This window comes from Martes martes (genome assembly GCF_963455335.1).
Source record: "Martes martes genome assembly, chromosome: 9".
In the NCBI taxonomy this organism is placed as follows: domain Eukaryota; kingdom Metazoa; phylum Chordata; class Mammalia; order Carnivora; family Mustelidae; genus Martes; species Martes martes.
Genome location: NC_137896.1, coordinates 3,353,195 through 3,378,834, shown reverse-complemented (window position 1 = coordinate 3,378,834; position 25,640 = coordinate 3,353,195). Strand labels below are relative to the sequence as shown.

Here is a 25,640-nt window from a genome sequence, read left to right as displayed (position 1 = left end):
GGTACCGATATGGATAGGGGCTATGGCCAGTCTCCCCCGGGCAGGCAGTGGACAGAGGCTGGGGGGCTGGGGTGCGGCAGTGCCTGGGGCTCCTTAGGAAGCCCGGATGTGGAGAGGGAGTCCGGGCAGGTGTGGGGAAGAGACGGGGGTACCATGCCAGGGCCTGGGGTGCCAGTCTTCCCAGGAAGAACCCCCGCACGGATGAAGGCACGTAGGGGGGGAGATGGGGGCTCGGCTGATGGCTGGATTTCCTTGCAGATGCTGAAAGCAAAGCCTGCAGCCCCGACGGAGGGCCCCGGGCCGCACAGAGCGAACCCTCCACCCCCAAGCAGGAGACGCTGACTTCCGATGAAGCCCCGCCCGGAAGTCCTCTGGCCACGGGGACGGACGCCTCATCCCTGGACGAGCCGCTGTCCTTGGACTCCCATTGTGACGACACAGGTACTAGCCACGACCGCGCCAGGCCGAGCTGCAGTCGGGGGGCCCCCGGGGGCAGCGTTCTCGGCTCCTGCGGTTGCGTTTCAACCCTCGTCGGAGCATTTTTCTCTCCTGGTGTTCGCGAGCCTGGCACAGTCAGCAGGTTGTAGGTGCCTGGAGACGTTCACAGGGGGCCTCCCCGTTTCACTCTTCCTGGGACAGGGTTGCATGCCTCTGGGAGCTTCAGAACAGGAAAATTCTCTCCAAGGGACCCAGGGCTCAGTGGGAGCATCGTAGTTGAGCCCCAGGCCGTGGGGCAGGTTGAGGAAGAGGGACCTCCCTTGTGGCCCAAGTCCTCCGCAGGGGCGGCCTCCCCGGCCGCGCCTGTCCTCCGTGCCCGCCCCACGGCGCCTGGGGCCTGGCGATGTTGCTGGGGTGCCAGATGCCTCTCTTGCCGCTCGCCTCCGTGGGGCACGCTGGGGTGCTGCTCGGAGCCCCCCTTCCAGCCTACAAGAGGTGGGGAAGGCGGTGGTTCCTGTTGAGGGTTGTTTGAAGGTAAGAGAAGTCGCACCGGGTCCTCGCCGGGGACGGTGGGCCGACAGGCGCCGGCTGAGGGAGCAGGTGGGGAGGAGAGGAAGGTGGAGAGGTCACCAGATACGGACCCGCCCAGGGAGCCCCTGGTGCTTTGAAACACCCGGCGCTCTTCTTCGGACCCGGGAGCGGGGTTTTTTATAGAAAAATGTGTTGGGTGTGGGTGGGGGGGGCTTTTCCCCTCCTGACGTTGGCAGCTGTGAATGCGTCAGGCCTGGTCTCCACGCGTGCGGGCGGCTCAAGTCCGCGCTGGCTGGACGCGCCTCCAGGTTCTCGGGCTTCAGAGGCAGGTGGGCGTCCGTTCCCTGCGGCCTTCCTCTGGCACCAGGGCCCTGCGTTTCCCAAACGGCCCTGGCCGGCGGAACCCCTCAAGGGTCGGCGGACCCCGGCCAAGAGCTCTGCTCTGCCTTTCCCGGGGGTTCCTGTGTCTCTCCAGCTCCACCCCAGCCTGGGGATGTTGTAGGAGTTTGGGGTCTGAAGGGTTGTGACCTTTGGGACTGTCCCGGGGTCCCCAGGCACCAGACTCCATCAGAGGGGTGGCTGGCGAGCCCCGCCCTTGGCCACAGAGCCTCCCGCTCTGCCGGCTGCTGCTGCCGGTTCCCTGCTGGGGCGGGGCGCTCCTCCGTGGCCCGGTCCCCTCGACACCCCGCCAGCCCCCATGCCTCCTTTCTCTGCGCGCTTGGTGTAGAGATGGGGTTCTTGAGAGCAGAGTTGGTCTGTGGAGAGCACAGGTTCGTATTAAGGACTTTCTTCCAGGTAGGATGTGCTGTCGGTCGGGGGTCATAATGGCGAACGGGTTTGGGTCCCGTCCCCACCCGACCCCGAGCGATGGGAGGAGGTGAGCAAACCTGCAGACCCCCTTGAGCGAAGTCCATGACCGTGGGTGTGCCCGCGGGGCTCCTCCCTGAGCCTGGGAGCTGGGGGTGAAAAGGCATTGGCCGGGCAGAGGGGGCAGGAAAGAGCGTCCCTGAGCAGGGGAGGAACCTTGCAGAGACTGGAAACAGGGTCCGCAAGCTGCTTCTGCACGCGGCCACTGAAGTGTCTGTCCCCTTTGTGTCAGGTTCCTGATGAAACCGCCTCCCTCCTCCGTGTAGCCCAGGAGCGGCCACAGAAGACTTGCAAACGCAGGCACAGGGCTCTGTCCGCAAGTCTTCCCTCCAGAAGCAGCCCGCAGGCTGGGTTTCGGGGGCTGCAGTTGGCGGGGGAACAGGGCAGACCGGGGCACTGCCACAGAATGCAGTGTGGGTGCGTGTGGTCAGAACCAGGGTAGGATGGAGAGAGAGGGGCTGACGGTGGCTGGAACCCAGGGGGCGGGGAGGGAGGTGGAGGCCCAGTGGAGATTTGCCCTGTGGGAGGGCACCGGGCTGCAGGGTGGGCCAGCACCTGGGGAGCGAGCGAGACCACCGTCTCTGGTCAGTGTGGGGCCCTGGCGATGGGGCCTCCTCCAGCCGCTGGACTCCGCATTCCTGCCCTCTGTGGGGTCCTGAGTCCCTGGGGCAGGAGAGTTTACGTAATTGGTACGGGGAGAACACTGGAAAACTCAGCAGTGATGTTTGCTCTCGTTAGCTCGAGGCGAATGGGTTTCTCGTGGAGGGTAGTGAAAGGCTTGTGTCCTAATAGAGAAGTTACAATGAAAAACATGAGTTCATGTAGCAGAAAATGCAGCAAACCAAAGTACAGAACATGGAGAAAAGCCCGAAATGTCTGAAGGAGGCGGGTTGTATGCAGGGTTCTGTTCTAAGCACTACGGACGCACCAGCTCGTGTAACCAGGGGATGGAATTAGGGAACTCAGAGCAACGTGCTTGATTTCTAGCAACCTGGCTTTGAGATGTGGCTGAACGCTCGGCTTGGCTGTGTGACAGTGGATAAGTCACTCAACCTCTCTGAGCCTGTGTTCTCAACTGTAAATGAGGACAAGACCACACCACCTCTCAGGGTTGCTAAAATGAGGGAATCCCCAGGAATCCCGACTCTGTCCTGACACACCCCAAGGACTCCGTAAGTGCTTGCCGCTGGTAATGGTTCTCATTGTCCTTAGAGTAAAAGCCTCTCTCGGGGACAAACGCATGTAGCACACAGGACCCAGCTGCCTGCACAGGTCTGAGGGTGTGGGTCTACCTGCATTTTGCTACTGAGCAGTGGGGGGGGGGGGGAGGGGGCGCGTAGGAGGTGGCGGTCACCGCCGGGGTCTCGAGCAGCCCTTGGGCCTGGAGCTCTGCTCTAGGAGCACTGGCTGCCCCTGGGGCCCCAGGTCTCTGTGGAGAAGCCTGGCCTTGAGCAAAGCCCTTCGGGGAGGGAGTACGTTAAAATCTAACAGACTTTAAACTCACTGCTTAAAAAATTGCAAGTCAGCATTTGAAAATAAGGAGATTTCACCCAAATCTTCATGCGCAGTTGGCTTCTTTCCAACCATCGGTGTCACCCCCCACCCACCCCAGGGCTGGTGTTCCCGTGCAGTCGTGGCCACGGGCCGTACCCCTGCACAGCCTCACCTGTCTGCCCTTGCCCGGCCCATCCTGTGAAGGTCAAGAACCTGATCTGTGGAGCCACCCCTGAGCTGCCACGGGACGTCCTTACGTGGTGAATGCAGTGGCCCCTGCCTCTATCCGTGGCCTCGCTTTCTGTGGCTTCAGCTCTCCACCGTGAGCCGCTGTCTGGAAGCAGATGCATTGCCTCCTGACACGCCATCAGACAGTCAACGGTGACCTCGTGTTCGGTCCCAGGCCCGCGGCCTTCCCCTCACCACATCTCCTCACATCGGCTCAGATCCTCACCTGTCACAAGAAGGGTGAGCACAGCCCAGTGAGATCTTTTGAGAGAGCGACCACGTTCACAGAACCTTTTTTACAGGTCGTGGTTATCACGGTTCTGTTCTGCGAGTTATTGTGGATCTCTCCCTGGGCTGTGAATTGCACGTATCCGACAGGCATCTGGAGGAGAAGACCCGGGACCTGTCTGGCTCGGCGTTCCCTGTGGTTCTAGGCATCCAGGAGGTCCTGGAACATGTCTCCCACAGATAAGGGCGGCTGCTGTAGTTAAGGCGCGATGGGGTCCCAGGTCTGCAGGGCCTGGGGCAGAGCCCGGGTGGGCAGGCGGCTGTGATCTGACTCTGTTCACCTGTCAGTCTCGTCCCCACGCCAAGTCTTGTCCCCTTCGTGTCAGCACCCGACAGAGCCACCTGCTTGTGGCCCGATCCTCTGTGCTGTCAGTGATGCCTCACAGAGAAACCTGGATTCAGCAGCAACTGTAGCAGCGCAGAGCTCGAACCCAGGGCAGGGCCTGGGCTCTCTTCTTGGATGCAGGAAGTTCATGGAAATGTCCAGCGGCCCAGAATGGGATGACCTTGTGTCCCCAGGAACCCCCTGGGGACTTCTGTGCTGTTCACTGTGTCCGGGAGGGTTAGCTTTTTTTTTTTTTTTTTTTGAAGCAGCGGACTTCTGCAGACTTTGCGGGGGAGGGGGAAGGACCACATGTGTGTCAAGAAGCTCCCAGCTTCGGAGACAGCACTCCTTGGCCGGGTGGAAACACCCCAGCTGGGTCTGTGGTTTTCCCGTGCCACCAGCTGCTGCGCGGGTTCCGAGGGGAGCGGTGGGGGTTCCCTCCAAACGTCACAAAGATTCTGACCATTGTTTTCTTTGACCCTCAGTTTGAGTTTGGTGGTTTGGGTTGACTTTGGACCCTTGTATTTGGGGTGATTTTGCTTTTCTTGGTTTTATGCGGATGGTGTTACAGCAGCAACGTAGCATTTCCTAAAAAACCCGAGAAGGATCTGTTGTTTTGGCTTTGAACGGGACGGGTGACTGTTCCGTGTTTCTGTTGCTGGGCAGGGGCTGAGCTCTGGCGTGCCTGTGAGTGCACTAATTAAAAAAGGAAAGTGGCATTTAGAAAGGATGGCATTCAGAAAGGATGTACTTTGTTCATTATATTTTCTTAACAACCCGGCTTTTTTTTTTTTTTTTCCTTAAGCTGAGAAAGCAGAGGCCCAGAGACATTGTTGTTCATCCAAGACCACAGAGCCCGGAAGTGGCCAGCTGGAGCTTGATCCCCAGACATGCTTTCAGCCATGACATTCTGCAGCCCGAACTAGCGACAAGCAGGGGATACACCTTCAGCCCACTTCTGGAATGTTCAGGAGTGCGGGTTTTTTCTGAAGTAGAGGTGGGGCGGTGACGTGCAGGCTCTAGGTCGGATCCAGCTGCTACTGGTGTCTGACGGCGCGCTGGACTGTGCCACCACCGTAAACCCAGAGTTCAAGCGGAGAGCTCCTCTCCCTGACTGGTGGCCACACTTCCCCACTGCTCAGAATCTGGGCTCAGCCCATCATGGCCAGCTGTCCAGCTGAGACCGAGGACATGCCAGGTGTCATTAGGGTGCAATGGAACTGGACACAGTAGCTGTCCCCAAGCCCACCAGGACCTTTCTGTCACACTGGTCACTCCTGGTCTTGGAATGTCTCTAGCGGGTGACAGATGGGCTCAAAGGATGCCCACCACCCGGACAGCACTCCCAGGCTGACGGGCAGGGTGGAGCCTAGTGTCCATGCAATTCTCTCGTCTCTTGTCCTGCCAAGCCTAAAATACGGACTCTGTCCCCGGACATCAACAAAAAGTTTATCAGACGCTGCCTAAGAAATTACGTGGGGGGCACAGGGAAGTAATGGAATATTTCGTGAAATGTGCTAGTAAGTCCCGGGTGTGCAAACTTGGCTCAGCTTCTGTCCCATTCATCCAGCCAAGGTTTGCAGGATGACGCGGGAGCGCTGGTTGAGGGCTCAGCTGGTGAGCAGCGACCTCTGCTGGCGGGAGCGTGCACGAACAGCCCCGGGGCAGGATCCCAAATGCGGGAAGGTGGGAAAGTGGACATTGTCTTCATTTTTTTTCCCCTAACCTAGCAACGAAGACTTTAACGGATTCTGACTTAACGTTTAAATTCTCATTTAATGTTCCGATTTCAACAAGATTGCGGACTATAACGGTGGCTGCACACTCACATGAACTGTAGAGGAAGGTGTAGGCTGAAGAAGGTGTTGGAGCGTCTCTTTCCCAGCCTGGGGAGCCCCAGACAGAGCAGGGACATAGGGGACCGTGTGTGATCGGCTTGGATGAGTTCTGTGGGAAGATGCTGGAGGGGATTTTGGTGAGACCTGCTGGTGGATTGGGTCCCGGGGCTCTCCGAGCGGAAGTGGGGGGACCTGCATGTCACCTTGGGCTGGTGGGGAGGGAGGACTGCCATAGAGCTGTTAGAAGCTTACCCTGCAGTCTCTGTCTGGTTGAGGGGGTATGGGCTGTGACCATTGACTCCCTCCCAGAAGTCTGCAGCTGCCCTGTGCAGCGCAGTACTCAGTGGCTGCATGACTACTTAAATTAATTAAAACTAAATGAAACAAAAAAAAAAAATCAGCTTCCCAGTCACACTGGCCACTTGTCAGTTGCTCATTGGCCACACATGGCTGGTGGCCTACTGAAAGGGACAGGGAGGAAACCGGTCCAGCATCTCAGAAGGTTCTATTGATGACACATACCCACTCTGGGCACAGGCAGGGGAGTTTTGCTGTTCGAACTGGTCAGCCTTCTGGACTCTGCTGCACCAACAGAGACACTCTGGCCTGCAAAACCCTTTATGGAAAAAGTTTACCAACCCCTGGTTTCAAGAATGGATTTGGGTCAGGGTGCATAGCAGGAAGGAAAAGAGCCCTGGAGACCATTGCTGCGGTCCGGGCAGAGGTTGTGGAAGCTTGCACAGGGAGGAAAAGTGGGCATGGCTGGGAGTTATTTTGGAAGTAGACCAGCCAGGATTTATCTGTGAATTACATACAAGGGCCAAGGCATTGGGTGTCCAATGGGGCTGCTCAGCTGGTATGTAGGAAGCCTGGTGAAGGATCTGTCTGCTTTAGCGCTGTGTCTGTGGCTCCTGGAAGGCTGCCTGGACCCCATAATTGTTTCAGGATTGCAGATGTTAATTGCAAATGTTTCAGGACATTTGCAAGATGGGTGGATGGATGATGGATGGGTGAGTGGAGAGAGGGGAAGCCTCGGGAGGGCTTTCCCCTGGGAAATCAAGAGGTGGGTTTGGGAATGTTTCATTTTGTCTTTCTGACCTCTAGATGGAGATGTCACGGTGGTTGATAATGTACGAGTCTGGAGCTTGGAGGGAAGGTCAAGGGTTGACAGGAAGATGGGATCGATTCTGAAGCCAGAGGACAGGTTGGGAGAGTTAGAGCTGTGGACTGAGGGCTGGGTCCTGGGCAGCCTATGTGGTGCTGGTGAGAGGCTGAGCAGGCGTGGTCAGTGTGACGGGAGGGACCTGGGGCAGGTGTCTGGAAGCTAAAGAGGAACGTGTTGAACTGAGGACAGCTGAGACATACCAAGTGGACCTGCCCTGGCTGGCGCAGGTGTGCAGACCCTGACCTAGGCTGCCCAGTCCTCCTGTTGACCTTGTCCTCGGCAGCACAGCCAAGGGAGCCCGTGGGGCCAGGTCATACACTGCTCACCTTGTCCAGACCCCCAGAGCCCGGAAACTGGCCTATCCGTGTTGTGGCACGAGAGTGTCCCAGCCACGGAGTCAGCCATGGAGAGTTAAAAGACAGAAGTGGTAGTGACATCGGACCCGTGGAATGTGCAGTGTCCCCTTGTGAAGTTTGGAAGTTTTCGGAGGGCAGGGATCAGGCCAGGGCTGTGTATTCAGCACCGTGGACAGCGCCCCTCCCTTCTGGACCCTCCCTGACGGATGAACCCCTCACTGTGACTTTAGGACCCGCTCTACCAAGCTGTTTCTGATGAGTGTTTGTGTCCTCCTCCTCAGCTGGTCTTTAAAAATAAATAAGGTGAGATGTATAGCAGGCACCATACTGGGCATCTCGGGTGTGTTCTGAGAAGGCAGGGAGTGCTGGGAATCTCGGGTGGGAAAGGGGATCCTGCATCAGGGAGGAGGGAGGCAATATGGGGTTTCAGGGACCATTGTGTTTGAGTCAGGCAGCCAAGAAGTGTGCCCCACCCCCAACTGAAGGCCTCAGTTTCCCCTGGGGGGAGGGAGATGAGCTGGGGGGAGGAGTCTGAGGCAGAGCTGAGCCCCACAGTGGCCGTCAGAGGTGGTGGACACTGGGGCTCCTCCACCATCTTTCTCCTGCAGCACTCACGGGGCGGGACCTGGGGGGCAGAGGCCTCACCAGGGAGCTAAATGGAAAGGAAGAGGGGCAGAGGACTGGGGGGTGTCCGTGGGATGGGTGCTGTAGTGATGATCGGGAGAACTTGATCTGGACAAAGGGAAAAGTGAATACGGGCTGGGAGAAGGTCAAGAGGCGGACAGGCTTGGGGGGAGCGGCAGGAAGGGGAGGGAACGGGCACAGGGCTCTGAGCAGGCTGCCTCTTCCTCACCGCTGGACCGCCCTGCCTCCGTGCCACCTGCTGGTACCTCCATGCCAGGGGCTGGGGCTGTGGAAAACCAGACCCGTAAAGTCAGTGGCTGCTGAGCTGCTCATCTCATCGTTACTTCCTGTTTAACACTTACAGGGACCCCACGAGGGACTCTTGGTGTTTGTCATCAGATGTCACGTGTGGGTAAATGGAGGCACGGGGGGTTTAGTGATTTACCGGGATCCCAGTGCAGCAGCTGATGGGAGCCTGGGCATGTCTCCTTCCGAAGCCTGTGATGGTCACCATCCCTTGGTCAGGTGGGAGCAGGAACTTTGGCACCACGGGCCGAGAGGGCTCTTGAAGTTCCTCCCTCCCCTTCCCCTCCTCCCCTTCCTGCCCCCCCCCCCGCCCCGTTCCCCCTTTCCACTTCCAACAGTTCATTGACCTCTGAACTCACAAGAAGTCAGGTCTATAGGTGAAGTGTTCCCTCTGTCCGCTGTTCCAGTTCCAATCCCACCCAGCCCAAGCCTCCTTACTGTCCTCGCTCACATCCACCCCGGGCCGGAGGAAGAGTAGCTTATCAATGCTCTGTTTTGCCTTTGAACCAGCCAAGATGCCGTCCGCATCCAGAGGTGAAGAAGCAGACGCCGCCGGCAGCCTCCCGCCAACCACGGACGAGCCCTCTCAAGCCGTAGCTGGGTCTGACTCCCTGGACAGTCCTCCCAGAGCCCTGGAGAGATCCGTGGGCCAACTCCCCAGCCCCCCGCTGTTGCCCACCCCACCGCCCAAGGCAGGCTCCCAAACCACGAAAAACGTCACAGGTGGGTCCACAGGTACCCGTCCTTCCATTCATCAGCGCACACCCTCGGCCTGGGGGGCTCCCCGGCAGGTGGGCTCTCACACTTTGCTTTTGGGGTCTGGGCTTTGGGCAGGTCCGGGGAGCAGAACGGGAGGCAGGAGAGCAGTTCTTAGCAAGGAGCTCTGGTCGTCAGGAGTAGACCTCTTGGGCTCCCTCGAGCGGATGGGGCAGTCTGTCAGCAGGGGTCCAAGGTGTCTTCCAGAACCTCATGCAGAAGGTGCAGCCAGCCCCCAGGATGAGGACTTTGTCTGTCTGTCTGTCTGTCTGGGTGTTTGGGTGTCCTCTGCTCTGCCGCTCTCCTTCCCTCTCTCCCTCTCCCCTTCCTTCCCCACTCCGTGCCCTCCTCTTCCTCCACCTCTCTCTCTCACGGTCTCGTCCCCCCAGTGAGCTCCATCCTACAGGGTAGAATGAGAGAGAAACACTGGCCTGTAGGGCGGAGAGCCAAGAGGGGAGCACGGCCGGGCGGAGGCCCCCAAAAGGCATCCGCTTCTGTAGCGCTGGCCACACTGGCTAAATAATCCCAGAAGTGGAAACATTCGCTTTTGGAGTTTGGGCATTTCTTGTCGCATCACGGGTAGAAACAGGAGACACGCCTGGTCCCTGGGGGGAAAGCAGGTCCTTCCGTAAGAGGGGACTGTCCCGCAGAGAAGATGGTTCCCCGCTGCCTCGGGGGGTCGCGGGCAAGGAGAGCACATGGACGGCAGACCTGAGCGGCTCTGACCTCTACCCTCCTTGCCGCTCCTCCCTCTTGCTGGGCCACAAGGAGGCCTGGGTACACACCACCTGTTCCTAATGCGCGTGCCAGCCTCTCGGGGGAGGGAGGGGATGTGTGCCCAATTCATAGTTAAAGAGACAGAGGCTCAGGGGCTCCGGCAACATGTCCCGGGTCCCATGGCTAATGGAGACTTGATCCCACTTCTGGGCCTGAGGCCTGTGACACCCCCACCCCCGCTAAGCATTCTTCCCCTTGCTTCCCCCGTCAGTGCCGACCCCAGCCCTGCAGCAATGTGGACCTTGCCTTCTGGTACCCGCCACATCCCTTCCCCTTGCCCCATGGGTTGAACAGTGTCCCATCAAAATTCACTTCTGTCTGGAACCTCAGAAAGTGGCTTTCTTTGGCAAAAGAAAGGGTCTTTGCAGACATAATTACATCAGGAACAAGAAGAAATCATCCTGCCTTCATGTGGGCCCTAAATCCAGTGAGAACGTCCTTACAAGAGACAGAAAAGGACACAGAAGATGAGGGGGAGACAGAGATCAGAGTGACCTGTTTGCAAGCCAAGGTGTGCTGAGGCTTGCCAACGGCCACCAGGAGCTGGAGGGAGGCTGGCACGTTTCTCGCTCGGCCCTCAGAAGCCTCCAGTCCTCCTGACCCCTCGGTCTCGGACTTCTGGCCCCAACAACCACAAGAGAATGAAGTCTTGTTGTTCTGAGCTACCCAGTTGGTGGGACTTGGTGACCGCAGCCTAGGACCCCACGGCCCCCACCAGACCCCAGACAGCAGCCTGGGACCCCCACCGGGCATCCAGCAGGTGCTCAGTGAGTGCACGCGGCTGCAGTGGGTGGAGCAGAGGCGCGTCCCGAGCCCCGCCCGCCTGCTTCTGCATCTCTGGGAAGGAGTCCAGGCCTGCAGGGGGCCGGCACTAGGGCCCCCAGATCAGGATCTCACTGTCCCGTGGCTTGCTCCTGTCTTGTGATCAATTTCTTCTCCACCCGCGGAGACCTGAAACCGCTGGAAATCCGTCCGACCGGGCACCGTCCACCACGTTTTCTTCTGGGCCACCTGCAGTTCGCGCTGGTCCCGGGGCAGCTCAGCCGCCCGAGAGGGCCTGCGTCCGCCGTGCTTGGGACGGACCCGGCCGCGGGCCGCACGCTCCCCTGGGGCGCCTCTGCTTGCTCTCACAGCCAAAATTCTGGGTCCGACGCCTCAGGTTCAGCGTCCTGACTTCCGCCCTCCCCTTCCAAGGAGCTCCAGAACATCCGGGGGTTGACGTGGGGGCGGGACTAGGAGCAGCGAGAGCACCGGCGGGTGGCTTTGGTCTGGATGGTTTTAACAGCCGAGAGTGCGTTTGGGTGACTTGTCTTTCTTGTCTCCTTTCTCCCTCTTTTCCTTTTCTTTTGGGGGAAGCTTCCGCGTGTGAGCGCTAGGTGGCAGCCGAGGAAGGCAAAGGCCCCTCACCTGGGCTTAGCTGGGACCCAGGGGGACAGCAGGTACAAGCCCAGTCCCCAGGAGACGCTTTCTTGTCTGCGACGGTGCCCCCAGCCTCCACCAGAGGTCGGGAATCGTTCCCCCACCCCCAGGCCCACTCCCAGATTTGCTTTGCCCGGTCTGTTTGGGGTTTAAGCTGTTTTAGTGGGTTGCCAGCATTTTAAACGTTCACGTACGTTTAAGTGTTAAATATTAACATGGGAAACCACGTAACCTTTACCCGTCATCCGAGTTTTGGGCTCTTCCTGACCAGTCTTCCTGTCTGCAGCCCCCCGAGTCCCAGCAGCCCCGTAAAGGTGGGCAGGTGCCCTCGTTGGCCGAAAACCTCGCCCCTGTTCGTAGGAACAGCGTGAGGTCCATTGACTCACCTGTGTCTCACCTGCCTGGACCCGGGCCCCGTGTGAGCGAACCCCCTCAGGGCAGAGCTGCCCCTCCACACGGGGGGGGGGGTCCCGTGGCCTCTACCAGCTACACGCAGAGGCGTTCCAGTCCCAGCCCCTGCCACACCCTAGAGGCACAACTCAGAGTTGGCTTCGGAGCCTGGTTCCACACCTGAGACACAGGAAGGGCGAGAGGCGCCCCGGCCAGGCTGGAGGAGGCGGGCTGGGAAAGTGGTCAGCGGAGCGGCTCGGGGGAAGCACTCGCTCGGTGCGCCCGTGATGCATGGCGTGTGGAGACCCCTCAGAGTCCCGGCTGAGTGAGCCCCTGCAAGCCACGTCCCCTCTGTCTCCCTGGGCTGAGGACGCCTTCCTAGCAAGGGTGGGGCAAGGATTCCAGGCAACAGCAGGGCATCACCTACTTGGGGCGTGGTCCCCAGGACGAGCAGGGACAGAGGCTGGCGGGGGATGAGCTAGCGGAGTGTGGACACCTGGGATGGTCTGGGGGCCACACTCAGGATAGGGCCCCACCTGCTCTGTCGGACTCTGGCTGGCACCGTCTCGCGTCCCTTGGGTGTCCGTCAGCTCAGAGGGTCCTGCTGAGAAGCCTCGCCTGAGCTCTGTCACCAGCCCACCTGTTCCCCACCCCGGCGCCCTCAGCCCTGGCCTGAGCCCATCTCTCCCTAAAACCCTTGTGTTGGCTTTCTGTCCGCCTCTCCTTCCTGGCTCTGCCCGACTGGCCTCGAGGGCCATCGAGGACAAGGCCTGGGCTCTTTGGTGCTTGTGAAGAAAGAGAAATGACATGTTTCAGTGAGACTTAAAGTTTTCCTTCTAGGCGTGTGTGTGTGTGTGTGTGTGTGTGTGGCGCACGCGTGTTTATGGTCACTGTCCACCTTCTAGGATTGGGTCAGAAAGGCTGGTTTGTTTGGTTTGTTGGTTTGTTGGTTTGTTGGTTTGTTTGTACCCAATCAAACAAATTGGTGGAGCCTGGAGGCCGCGTCTGCAGAGACCAGTCTGGGAGCGAGTCTGTGTACGAACAGGTAACACATGCCAGCCTCCACCCTCCCCCACCTGCCGGGCACCTGCTACCCTGTCAGGGAGCTCTTGGCCCATTTTACAGACAAGAAGGCTGAGGCTTTGAGAGTCCAGGGGGCTTGCCCTGGGGGGGGGGGCTGGGGGGTTCTTCCAGCTGGTAAGTAGCCAATAGAGACTGGAGGCCAGATCTATATAATGAGCAAACCCATGCTTTTGGCTGCCCTGAGCCCCTGATGCCGTGCAGGGCTTGGAGTGAACATTCCGAAAGTATCTCTTAGGGAGGGAAGCCTCGTGTTCTTAGGGTGGACTTGAGCAGCTTTTTTCTGAGTCTTCAGACTTGTTTCATGTAAATGAATGTCTGTTGCACATGTATCAAGTGCCAGGCCTGGGGATACCGCAGTAGGAAAGGCAGATGCCGGCCCTGCCCAGAGGCGCAGTCACGAAGAGGGTGGACCGGATGAAGTAATTCATGCCAAGTGGGAGGAGAGGGTGCCAGGGCTGCCTTGATTCCCACGGGCAGGTATGGTGGGCTCTGCACAAGGATGGGGATTCACAGAAGGTCTCCCCAAGGAAGTGAGATTGGTACAGACAGGGGAACGGAAAGGCGTTCCAGGATAAGGGAACAGAGTATGCAAACGCTCAGAGTAGAGCCTTTGGACTCAAGGCTCTGGAAAGATCCTCCTGTCCTAGAGTGAAAAGAGCTTGATGGGGATAGTGGAGGAGATGAAGCCAGAGCACCGAGTGGGGCAGCCTACGGGGCCCTGGAACTAGGCCAGGAGCCCAGATGCTGTGCCGAGGAAAATGGGAGAGGCTCGCCTTCCTAATGCTCCCACGGGGTGAGGTACGGGGGGAGGGTTGGGAAGAGATGTGGGGAAGCAGGGACGGTGGTGGGTCCAGGCTGAGTGACCCCTGCCGAGCTGGGGGAATTGTGCTGGTTCCCATGATAGGAAGTGTAACTTCGGGAAGCCAGATCTGTGGCAGAGCTTCAGGAAGGAGGGTGGTCTATGCCTGAGACCTTGCCGGGAGCCAATGGAGCTCAGCTCCCAGGGTTGGAGGCCGGAGGGCCCATGGATGGAGCTGGACAGAGGTGAACCCTGGCTCTGGCTCTGGGGGCAGGGGACCTGGCACAACATCTGGAACAGGGTGTGAGGGTCCCCTGGCCAGGGGCTATGTCCTCTGCTCCTGGGCTCCTGTCTTCCTGCAGAGTCCTTCCTCCCCGTTCCCAGAGACTTACGTTCCCACTGGTCCCTCTCACACTCCAGGCCAGACTGCGCTCTTCCAAGGCCCTGGTGGGAAGAGCGCTGACCCTCCCCTCCGAGGACAGCTTTCCACGCCCACGGGGTCTCCACATCTCACCACTGTCCACCGGCCGCTGCCCCCCAGCCGTGTCATTGAGGAGCTGCACAGGGCGCTGGCCACCAAGCATCGCCAGGACAGGTGAGGCCCTCTCCCCTAGTGGTACGGAGACCTGGGTGCCCGGATCCCCGTCAGCCTTGTATTGCGCACCTGTGTAGTCGCACACACACACACACCTGCTGCTGGACTGGGCTCTGTACACTGCTGTCACTGTCTTGAAATTGTTAATTTTTGGACAAGAACCCCACCTTTTGATTTCGTACCGGGCTCTGGTCTTGGTTGCCACATTCTGGGGGAGGACATTCATGGGTGGGAGCCTGGCCGCAAAGCCCCTGGGTTTCTCCCCCCGGGGGTAGTGGGGGAGAAAGGGTAGGGCGGAGCGCCTGTGGAAGAGAAGTAGCTGTCACACTGCCCCAGGACCCTGAAGACTTGGAGGTTTCGTTAGGCAGGAGGATAATCAAGCCTGCTCTTGAAGCTTCTAGTTTTACCTTTGGTCTCACATGTCCATACACAGAGAAGGAGAAGTGATGGAGGGAGGGCAAAGCAGACAGATAATGGGCCGGGCAGAAACACCCCTGTAGCACAGTGCCCTTGCCCGATCTTGGGGCTTCCCGGAGCCCGAACTGTGCGGTGCGGGGTGCAGCTGCCCGGCTGCATCCCTCCCCGCTCCGGACCGCGCGTTGTCCACAGCCAGAGCCCGTGCGCCCCTGGGGCTGCTCGGCTCATGCCTTCGGGACAGAAGCTGGGCGCCGCGCACATTTGGGGACCACCTTTGCAGTCTCCTCACGAGCCCCCGGGTCGGCTGGGCTGGGTCCTGCGCGGAGGCGGACAGCGTCCAACCCAAACCATCTTCTGATTCAGTTTCCAAGGAAGGGACAGTAAGGCGTCCCCGAAGAAGCGGGCGGACGTCCGCCTGTCGAGAACGTCCAGCGTGGAGCGGGCCAAGGAGAGGGAGGAGGCCTGGAGCTTCGAGGGGGTCTCGGAGAGCAAGCGGGCCGCCGCCAGAGGGTCAGAGGAGAACAAGGAGAACTTGATCGTGAACTCGGAACTCAAGGACGACCTGCTGGTGTATCAGGACGAAGAGGCGCTGAACGACTCCATCATCTCCGGTGCGGGGCAGCGGGAGCGGGATGGGCGGGGTCTCGGCCCGAGGGAGGGGGCGTGGGGGGGATTCAGGCTCCAGCGGGGAGGGGCAGGCGCAGGGCCCGCCCCTGGGCCATGGGAGGGGGACACTCCTGAGCAGACAGGCCCTAGCAGGGACTAGGGGATGCGGAGTGGACCCGTTTTACTTCGGTAACTGCATCGTCATTTTCGAGGGTCTTTGAAAACACCTAGAAGAGGCTCGGAAGTAGGTTCGAGAGCGGGATGCTCAGGAGACACGGCGCAAAGTCGTACAGGTGCTACTCCGAGGTCGTGTTTGGGAAATAGGGCAAAAATTGCGCCAGGAGAGCGAGTGCGGCGGAAGGAGGAGGGAGAGAGGGCCAGAGTCCAGCTGCCGTCCCTGACGTCGTGCCCTCCGGCCAGCGCCTGCTGCTGTGGGAACACACGTTCCCGAGGCCTGAGGCCGACAGAGGCCCAGCTCCAGCTCTGCCCCCCAGTGTGCTCCGGAGGTCAGAGGGCGTGCTCCGTCCTGACTTGAGGACACGGGCTCAGGGAGATAGAGCATCGCAGCCCCCCTCCCCACAGTGGTGAAGGGAGAGGAGGTGCAGGCCAGGGCAAGGGAGCACAGGGAGGGGACGGTGCAGGCTGGGCTGAGTGCCCGCTCCTTGCCTGAGGCTCGGTTTCATGCTGACTGTCACCACCGTGGGCAGAGCTCTGGGTGGAGGCACCGGGGACCCAGCCCAGCGACTTGCTTTTTCCTTGGGTATCTTGTGGCAGATGGGGAAGGGGCTGATGTTGACCGTAGTCCTGGTCGGTCCTGGAGGGATGTGGGCATTGGGCATCATGACCTGGTTACATTAGGTGTTAGACGGCGGCCCTAGCTGTCAGCCTTCCTGTCCCCTTGCATACTTCTGAGCCTTTCCCACCCTGGCCAGCGAGGCATTTCCAGGAGTGGGTGCCAGAGCGTGTGAGGAGCTCCAGTGTTCTGGGTGCTGGGAAGAGGCTGACTTTGACCGCTGAGCCAGAAACTTGGAGCCAACCCCTGGCCAAGGGCCTCCGGACGCATCACAGGAGCCTGCGGCCTGTGGACTTCCCCCAGCTCACCCGGCCCCAGAACTCTCTTCCTCGAACACCTGTCAGCCTCTGAGGGAGGGGGTCCCGCGGGAGACCTCTGAGAGCGGCTGGTGAAAGTGGGGATGCCAGTTTGGTGCAGGTGTCCCCCAGGCTGAGCACCAGGGACGCTGGGGACGGGTCCTGTGCCTCGGAGGGTGTTCAGCAGGACGTCTGGCCTCCACCCCCTGGGCCACGCTCCCTCCAGCTCCAGGGCTGGATTCTGTCTGCCTCTCAGCTGCTGGCAGCTCCAGACTCTCCTGGGCTCGGCAGCGGCTCCCCCCAGTCTCCGCGGTCACATCCCTTTCTCCTCTTCTCCCTGGATGCTCTCCCTTTCTCCCATCCAAGTACGAACCAGGCCCGATCCTGCTCGGCTGCCGAGATCCGACGAGACAGAGCATGTTCAAGGTGGTACGGCCGTAGACACGCCCTCTCCTTTTACGATGGGGCCACCAGTCACTGGACTTAGGGCCCATCTGCGTAATCATGGGTGAATCTCCTCATTTTGACATTCTTAATTACATCTAGAAAAACAAATCGCTTCTTTTCCCAAAGAAGGCCACATTCACAGAGACGGGGTGTGCATGTCTTTTGGGGTCACCATTCCACCTTCTCTCCCAGTCACTCCCGATGGCGGAACGTGCTCGTGGCTGAGCCACCGTGGTCTGATGGGAGCGGCGAGGGTAGAACTCCTTCTGGAAACACTGTTGTTGTTTGGGGTGTGCAGGCTCACCCCAAGCTGCCCAGGAACGACGTGCTGCACTTAACTTTTCTGCAAACCCGGAGCCGAGCGTCCGCTCGTCCACCCCCTCTCTGTGCGCACCAGTGTTCTGGACGGTTCCCCGTGCGACCTGTTGTGGGCTGGGCTTGCCTTACACGCCGTCAGGAATGTCTGGAGAGTCTAGTCTTCTGCAAATCGAGCCTCTGGGTGCTCCTGCCAGGTGCCTGATGTGAGGTTCCCAAAGTGTGGAAATCCAGTGTGGAAAGTGGGTTCCTTGCTTTTTATACATTCCCCTGTGTGTCTGATTCTTTCCAAGAACCGCTCAGATAAAGTACTTGAAGGAAAAAAATTCTATTTTGTTTCTAGAAAAGTCTAGAAGTGTTACTTTTAGAAGGACAGTTACTCACGGCAGGCAAGGCCCCTGAAAGTAGTCTGCTTTGCCTGGTAGGACGATCGTGACAAGGGTTAGCAATTTGCTTCTCTTGGGTTTAAGAAGGTTCACGGGCATCGTCCTGTCCTAGGTGAACATTCCAAGGATGTGTCACCCAGGATTCTCTAATGAGGTGGCATCCTACACATCAGCGAGAGAATTTCACTTCTTAGAGCTGGTGGTGGCCTCACCCAAGGCAGGTTACCTCGTGAATGAGCCGGAAGACTGTCCCACTTGACTGTTTGTAGTGAAACAATGCGCCTGTCGTACTCGGAGTCTGACAGCTGGATTTCCATGCAGAGCAAATGAAGTGTCTTGGTCAACACAGAGAGATGTGGGACAGGCCGGCCTGCGGTGGGCGCAGGAACCTTCACGGGGTGTGCCGTCCATGCTGGGTAAAAACAGGACACCGAGAATGTTCTCAGGTTCATCGAAGGTGAATTTTTAAGATTTAATTTTTAAAAAGCAGTTGTAGGTTCACAGGAAAATCAGGAGAAAGTTACAGAGACCTCCATGGGCCTCCCCAGCCCTGTGCCCTGCGTGGCCCCCCTGTTAAGAGTGTCGCTCACCACAGTGGTGCATTTGTTATAAATGATGAACCTACGGACCCCTCATCCCCCCAAAGGGTTCTCTCTTGATGTTGTGCCTTCTGTGGGTTTAGACAAATGTACAAGGACTTGAATGATCTCATTCAGGGAATTTTCCCTGCTCCAGAACTCCTCTGTGCTCCCCTGTTCATCCCTCCCACCCCCGCAACCATTCATCTTTTTTATTGTCCGCCGTTTTACTTTCCAAGAATGTCACATAGTTGGAATCATAGAGTGAGTGTCCCTTCCAGATGGGTTTCATGGAGAGAGTCTGTTTCCTTTTCGTGCTGAATAATACTCCGTTGTCCCTTTGTCTCACTGTCTGGACAAACGGCTGTTTATCCATCCCCTACTGAAAGACGTCTTGGTTCCTTCCAAGTTTTGGTGATTATGGGTAAAGCTGCTATAAAAACTCCTGTGAAGTTTCTCTTGTGGACATGATTTTCACCTCCTTTGGGTAAATACCAAGGAGCGAGATTGCTAGATTGTGTGGTAGGATTATGCTTAGTTTGTAAGAAACCGTCAAACTGTCTTCCAAAGTGTCTGCGCCATTTTGATTCCCAGCAGCATGAGGGAGCTCCCGCTGCCCCACGTCCTCGACAGCATCCGGTGTGGTCAATGCTCTGGATTCTGGCCCTTCTCAGAGGTGTGTGGTGCAATGTCATTGTTTTAATTTGCGTCCCCTCGATGACCAGTGATGTGGAGCATCTCTCCATACGCTCACTTGCTGCCTGTCGATCTTCACTGGTGAGGTGTCAAGGTTTTGGACCCGTTTTTTAATCAGGTTATCTGTTTTCTTAGGGTTGAGTGTTAAGAGTTGTTTTATTTTGGATGACCTTCCTTTAGTAGATGTAACTTGTACAAATATTTCCTCCCAGTCTGTGTCTTGTCTTACTCTCTTGATGCGGTCTTTCACAGAGCAGAAATTTCTCATGGAGTCGAGATTATTGATTATTTTTATCATGGTCTGTGCTTTGGGCAGTGTATCTGAAAAGGATGTCACCATACTCAAGCTCACTTAGGTTTTTCTCATGTTATCCTCTAAGAATTTTGTCATTTCGAATTTTACATTTAGGTGTGTGACCTATTTTGTGACGGTTATAAGGCCTGTGTCGATTCTTTTTTTAAATTAATTGATTTTTTATTAGATTATTTGTTTATTTGATAGAGACAGCAAGAGAGGAACACAAACAGGGGGAGTGGGAGAGGGAGAAAGAGGCTTCCCGTGGAGCAGGGAGCCCGATATGGGGCTCGATCCCAGGACACTAGGATAATGACCTGAGCTGAATGCAGATGCTTAACGACTGAGCCACACAGGTGCCTCAAGATTCTTTTTTTTTTTTTTTGAATAAAAAAAAAGTCCAGATCTAGCTAATTTGCTAATTAAAATTTATTTATTTTAGAATTTTAATGTTTCACTTTAATATAAACATTTAAAATTTAACAACTTAGCATTTTTAAACTTTTTAAAGTAGGCTCTACACCCAGTGTAAAGCCCAATGCTGGGCTTGAACTCATGGTTCTGAAATCAGGGCCTGAGCTGAGATCAAGAGTCAGACGCTTAACTGATTGAGCCACCCAGTCAGTGGCCACCCTAGAACTTATTTAACATTTTAAATAATTCTTAATATATTACTGAAGATTTTTGCATCTGTGTTCATGAGAGATATTGGTCTAGAGTGTTTTGTTTTGTTTTTTCTTTTCTGTATTGTCTTTGTCTGGTTTTGGTATTAGGGTAGTGCTGGTCTCAGAATGAGTTAGCATCCTATCCTCAGCTTCTGTCCTTTCCAAGAGATTGCAGAGAATTGGTATAATTTTCTTAAAATTTCAGCAGAATTCACCAGTGAACTCATCTTGGCCTAGTGCTTTCTGTTTGGAAGGTTATTAATTACTGATTCAATTTCTTAGATAGAGGCCTGTTCAGAAAATCTGTTTATTCTTGTGATTTTGGACAGATTATGTCCTTCAAGGAATTGGTCCATTTCTTCTAGGTTATGAATTTTGTGGGAGTGGAGCTGTTTGTAGTATTTCTTTATTCTTTTAATGTCCATGGGATCTGTAGTGATGTCCCTTCTTTCATTTCTGATATTAGTAGTTTGTGTCTCTATCTTTTTCCCTAAGTTATCCTGGCTGGAGGTTAATAATTTTATTGATCTTTTCAAAGAGCCATCTTTTGATTTCATTGATTTTTTTTTCTCCTTTGATTTGCTGTTTCAGATATCACTGATTCCTGCTCTGATTCTTATTTCTCTCCTTCTTCTTGCTCTGGATTTAATTTGTTCTTCTTTTCCTAGTTTCCTAAGGTGGAAATTTAGATTACTGATTTTAGATCTTTTTTCTCTTCTAATCCATGCATTCAGTGCTATAAATTTTCCTCCAAGCTCTGCTTTTACTGCATCTCACAAATTTTGATAAGTTGTATTTTCATTTTCATTTAATTCAAAATATTTTAAAATCTCTGTTGAGATTTCTTCTTTGACTCATGTGTTATTAAGACATGTGTTGTTTACCCTCCCTGTGTATTGGGATTTTCCAGGTGCCATTCTGTTACTGATTGCTGGTTTACTTGCATTGTGGTCTGAGAGCAGATGGTGTTTGTTTTCTAGTCTTTTAAATTTGTGAGGGTGTGTGTTATGGCCCAGAATGTTGTATATCTTTTTTTTTTTTTTTTTTTTAGAATGTGGTATATCTTGGCGAATGTTCCGTGTGACCTTGAGAACAATGTGTGTTCTGCTCTTGCTGGATGAACTAGTCTGTGGGTGTCATTTACACCCAGTTGGTTGGCGCGGGTGTGGGGTTCAACCAAGTCCTTGCTGATTTTCCATTCCTGGGTCTGCCCACTTCTGAGAGAGGGGTGTTGGAGTCTTAATTACAATAATGTGCTCATCTACTTCTCTTTGCTGTTCTGTTTTTGTCACACAGTTTGACATGCTGTTGTTAGATGCAAACTTGTTAGGAACTGTTATGCATTCTTCATCCTATGGAATGCCCGGCAACCTTCCTTGCTTTGAAATCTGCTCTTCTAAAATTAACGTAGGTACTCCTGTTTTATTTAGATTTGTGTTTTCAGGGTATATTTGTCTCCATCCATCCACTCTGAATCTCTATGTGTCTTTATATCTGAAGTAGCTTCTTTAGACAACATAGAGTTGAGTCTTATTTTTTGATCCACTCTGACAACCTCTGCCTTTTAATTGGCATATTTAGGCCATTGACATTAAAAGGGATTGGTAATATAGTTGGATGAATATCTACCGTATTTATTATTGTTTTCTGTTTATTGCCCTTGTTCTTTGTTCTTCTATTCTACTATTTGTGCTTTTATTTTCTTAATTTTAATTCCAATATAGTTAATATACAGTATTATATCAGTTTCAGGTGGACAATATAATGATTCAACACTCCCATACGTCACCAGGTGCTCATCACAGGTGCCCTCCTTAATCCCCATCACCTGTTTCACCCACATCCCCATCCACCCCCCAACTGGTAGCCATCCACTCAGTCTTTATAGTTAAGAGTCTATTTCTCTGTCTCCTTTTTTTCCTTTGTTCATTTATTTTGTATCTTAAATTCCACACATGAGTGAAGTCATACAGTATTTGTCTTTCCCTGTTTCACTCCTTACACTTAGCATTATACCCCCTAGTTCCATCCATTTTGTTGCAGAGGGTTAAGATTTCATTCTTTTTGATGACTGAGTAACATTCATTGCATACGTGTAACTTCTTTATTCATCTGCTGATGGACAGTTGGACTGCTTCCGTGATTTGGTTATTATAAATAATGTTGCAGTAAACATAAGGATGCATGTATCCTCTCAAAAATAGTATTTTTTTTGTATTCTTTGGGTAAATAGTAGTACAATTACTGGATCTCATAGTAGATCTATTTTTCGTTTTTGGAGGACCTTCCGTAGTGTCTTCCGCAGTGGCTACACCAGCTTGCAGTCCTCCAAGCAGTGCGTGAGAGTTCCTTTTTCTTCACATCCTCACCAGCAATTTTTTTTTTATTTGTTATTTTAACCGTTCTGACAGGTGTGAAGTGTTATCTCCGCATGGTTTTGACTTGCATTCCTTGATGATGAGTGGTGTTGAGCATCTTTTCATGTTATCTGTTGGCCATTTCTTAGACTTTTTTGGAAAAATGTCTGTTCATGTCATCTACCTATTTTTTAATTGGATTGACTGTTTGGTGTTGGATTGTGTAAGTCTGTATTTTAGACACTAATCTTTTATGAGATATGTCATTGGCAAATACCCTCTCCCGTTCAGCAGGTTATCTTTTTGCTTTGTTGTGTTTTCCTTTACTGTGCAGAAGCCTTTTATTTTGATGTAGTCCCAATAGTTTATTTTGCTACTGTTTCGCTTGCCTTAGGAGACCTATCTAGAAAAATGTGGGTATGGCCAATGTCAGAGAAATTATTGCCTGTGCTCTCTTCTAGGATTTTTATGCTTTCAGGTCTTACAATTAGGTCCCTAATCCATTTCCAGTGTGGTGTTGTTGTGTAAGAAAGTGGTCCAGTTTCATTCTTTTGCATGGAGCTCTCCAGTTTTCTCAATACCTTGTGTTGAAGATGCTCTTTTTCCCATTGCACATTCTTGCCTCCTTTCTCAAGATTAACCATATAATTGCATGTTTATTTCTGGGTTTTCTTTTCTGTTCCATTGATTAATGTGTCTCTTTCTGTGCCAGTCCCGTACTGTTTTGGATACTACCTCTTTGTAATAGATCTTGAAATCTGGAATTGTCATGCCTTCAGCTTCCTGTTTCTTTCCCAAGATTGCTTTGTCTCCTCAGGGTCTTCTGTGGTTCCGTACAAACTTTAGGAAGGTTCTAGATTTGTGAAAAATGCTGTTGGTATTTTGATAGGGATTGCATTAAGTCTGTAGGCTGCTTTGGGTAGTATGGACATTTTAACATTGTTTCTTCTTCCAATCTATGAGCAAGGAATGTCTTTTCATTTGTTTGTGTCATCTTCAATTTTTTTTCTTACTCTGTTCAATTAGCCAACATATAGTACATCATTAGTTTTTGATGTAGTATTCAACGACTCATTAGTTATCTATAACACCCAGTGCTCATCACAACACGTGCCCTCCTTAGTACCCATCACCCACTACCCCATCCCATACCCCTTCTATAATCCTCTGTTTGTTTCCTGGAGTCCAGAGTCTCTCATGGTTTGTCTCCCTCTCTGATTCTTCCTATTCAGTTTTTCTTCCCTTCCCCTATGGTCCTTCACTCTATTCCTTTTGTTTCACATATGAGTGAAACCATATGATAATTGTCTTTCTCTGCTTGACTATTTCACTCAGCATAATCTTCTCCAGTTCTATCCATGTTGACGCAAATGGTAGGTATTCATCCTTTCTGATAGCTGAGTAATATTCCATTCTACATATGGACAACATCTTCTTTATCCATTCATCTGTTGAAGGGTGTCTTGGCTCCTTCCACAGTTTGGCTATTGTGGACCTTGCTGCTATGAACATTTGGGTTCATGTGCCCCTTCTTTTCACTACATCTGTATCTTTGGATCGAATACCCAGTAGTGCATTTACTGGGTCTTAGGGTAATTCTATTTTTAACATCTTGAGGAACCTCCATACTGTTTTCCAGAGTGACTGCACCAGCTTGCGCTCCCACCAACAGTATAGGAGGGTTCCCCTTTCTCCACATCCTGGCCAACATTTGTTGTTTCCCGCCTCGTTAATTTTGGCCATTCTGACTGGTGTAAGGTGGTATCTTATTGTGGTTTTGATTTGTATCACCCTGATGGCTAGTGATCTTGAACATTTTTTCATTTTTCTGTTGGCCATTTGTATGTTTTCTTTGGAGGAGTGTCCATATTTTCTGCCCATTTTTTGACTGGATTATTTGTTGCTTGGGTGTTGAGCTTGAGAAGTTCTTAGTAGATCTTGGATACCAGCCCTTTATCTGTAATGTCATTTGTGAATATCTTCTCCCATTCTGTGAGTTGCCTCTTAGTTTTGCTGACTGTTTCCTTTGCTGTGCAGAAATTTTTTATCTTGTTGAAGTCCCAGAAGTTCTTTTTGCTTTTGTTTCCCTTGAATTGGAGACATGTCTAGTAAGAAGTTGCTGTGGCCAGTTTGTAGTCTTTGGAGTACAGGGTTTCTACCTCCTTGGTTAATTTTATTCCTAGGTTTTTTATTATCTTTGATGAAATTGTAAATGGTGTTGTTTTCTTAATTTCTCTTTCCACTATATCATTATTAAGGTATTGAATTGCAGCAGATTTCTGTGCATTGATTTTTGTATTCTGTGACCTTAATGAATTCATATATTAGTTTTAGTAGTTTTTTTTTATGGTGTCTCTATGGTTTCTTCTGTATGGTATCATGTCATCTGCAAATAGGGGAAGTTTTACTTCTTCCTTATCAATTTGGATGCCTTTTATTTCTTTGTTGTCTGATGGCTGTGGCTAGAACTTCCAGTACTATGTTCAATAAAGTGGCGAGAGAGGATATCCCTGTTTTCTTCCTGACCTTAGGGGAAAAACTCTCATTTTCTCTCCATTGAGTATGATGTTCACTGTGGGTTTTCATATAAGGTCTATGTTGAGGTATGTTCCCTCTAATCTTTGCTGAGCTTTTAAAAAAGATTTATTTATTTATTTGTCAGAGAACTTGTGACGACGAAGAGGAGCAGAGAGAGAGGGTCAAGCAGAGTCTGTGCTGAGTGTGGAGCCAATTGTGGGCATCTCATGACTTTGAGATTATGACCTGAGCCAAAATCAAGACGCTTAACCGAATAATCCACACAGGTGTCCCTACTGAGGGTTGTTTTTTTTTTTAAATCATGAATGGATATTGTACTTTTTAAATGGTGAATGATTTTTTTTAATGTATTGTTGGATTTGGTTAGCTAATATTTTGTTGGGGATTTTAGCATCTGTGTTCATCAGCGATATTGGCCTATGTGTCTTTATATGTTTTGGTGTCAGGATAATGATGGTCTCCTAGAAAGAATTTGGAAGCTTTCCTCCACTTCTATTTTCTGGAGTAGTTTGGGAAGAAAGAGTGCTCTTCTTCAAACGTATGATAGGATTCACCTATGAAACCATCTGGTTCTGAGCTTTTGTTTGTTGGGAGTGTTTTGATTACTGATTCAGTGTCCTTGCTGGTAATCTGTTCAGATTTTCTTTTTCTTCCTGATTCAGTTTTGGGAGGTTATATGTTTCTAGGAATTTATCCATTTCTTCTAGGCTGCCCAGGTTGTTGGCATATAATTTTTTGTAATATCATTTTATAGTCCTTTGTGTTTCTGTTATTCAGTTATTTCTCCTCTGTCATTTCTGATTTTGAGTCTTTTTTTTTTTCTTTTAATGAGTCTGGTTAGAGGTTTACCAATTTTGTTGATCTTTCAAAGAATCAGCTCCTAGTTTCATTGATCCATTTCATTGTTTTTTTCTAATTTTTGTTTTTAGTTTCCATATCATTTATTTCTGCTCTAATCTTTATTATTTCTTT

General features: G+C 52.9%; 1 protein-coding gene across 1 annotated transcript in view; it reads left to right on the top strand.

The window, feature by feature from the left end:
* PHACTR3 (phosphatase and actin regulator 3) overlaps positions 1-25,640 on the top strand; it is a gene marked incomplete at its 5' end in the record, with an annotated part of 223,563 nt that overhangs the window by 142,222 nt on the left and 55,701 nt on the right. The window contains 4 exons of the mRNA XM_080812763.1: positions 259-441; positions 8,971-9,183; positions 14,105-14,279; positions 15,060-15,307. Coding sequence (XP_080668889.1) covers positions 259-441; positions 8,971-9,183; positions 14,105-14,279; positions 15,060-15,307 — 819 coding nt within the window. The remainder of the gene's footprint in view (positions 1-258; positions 442-8,970; positions 9,184-14,104; positions 14,280-15,059; positions 15,308-25,640) is intronic.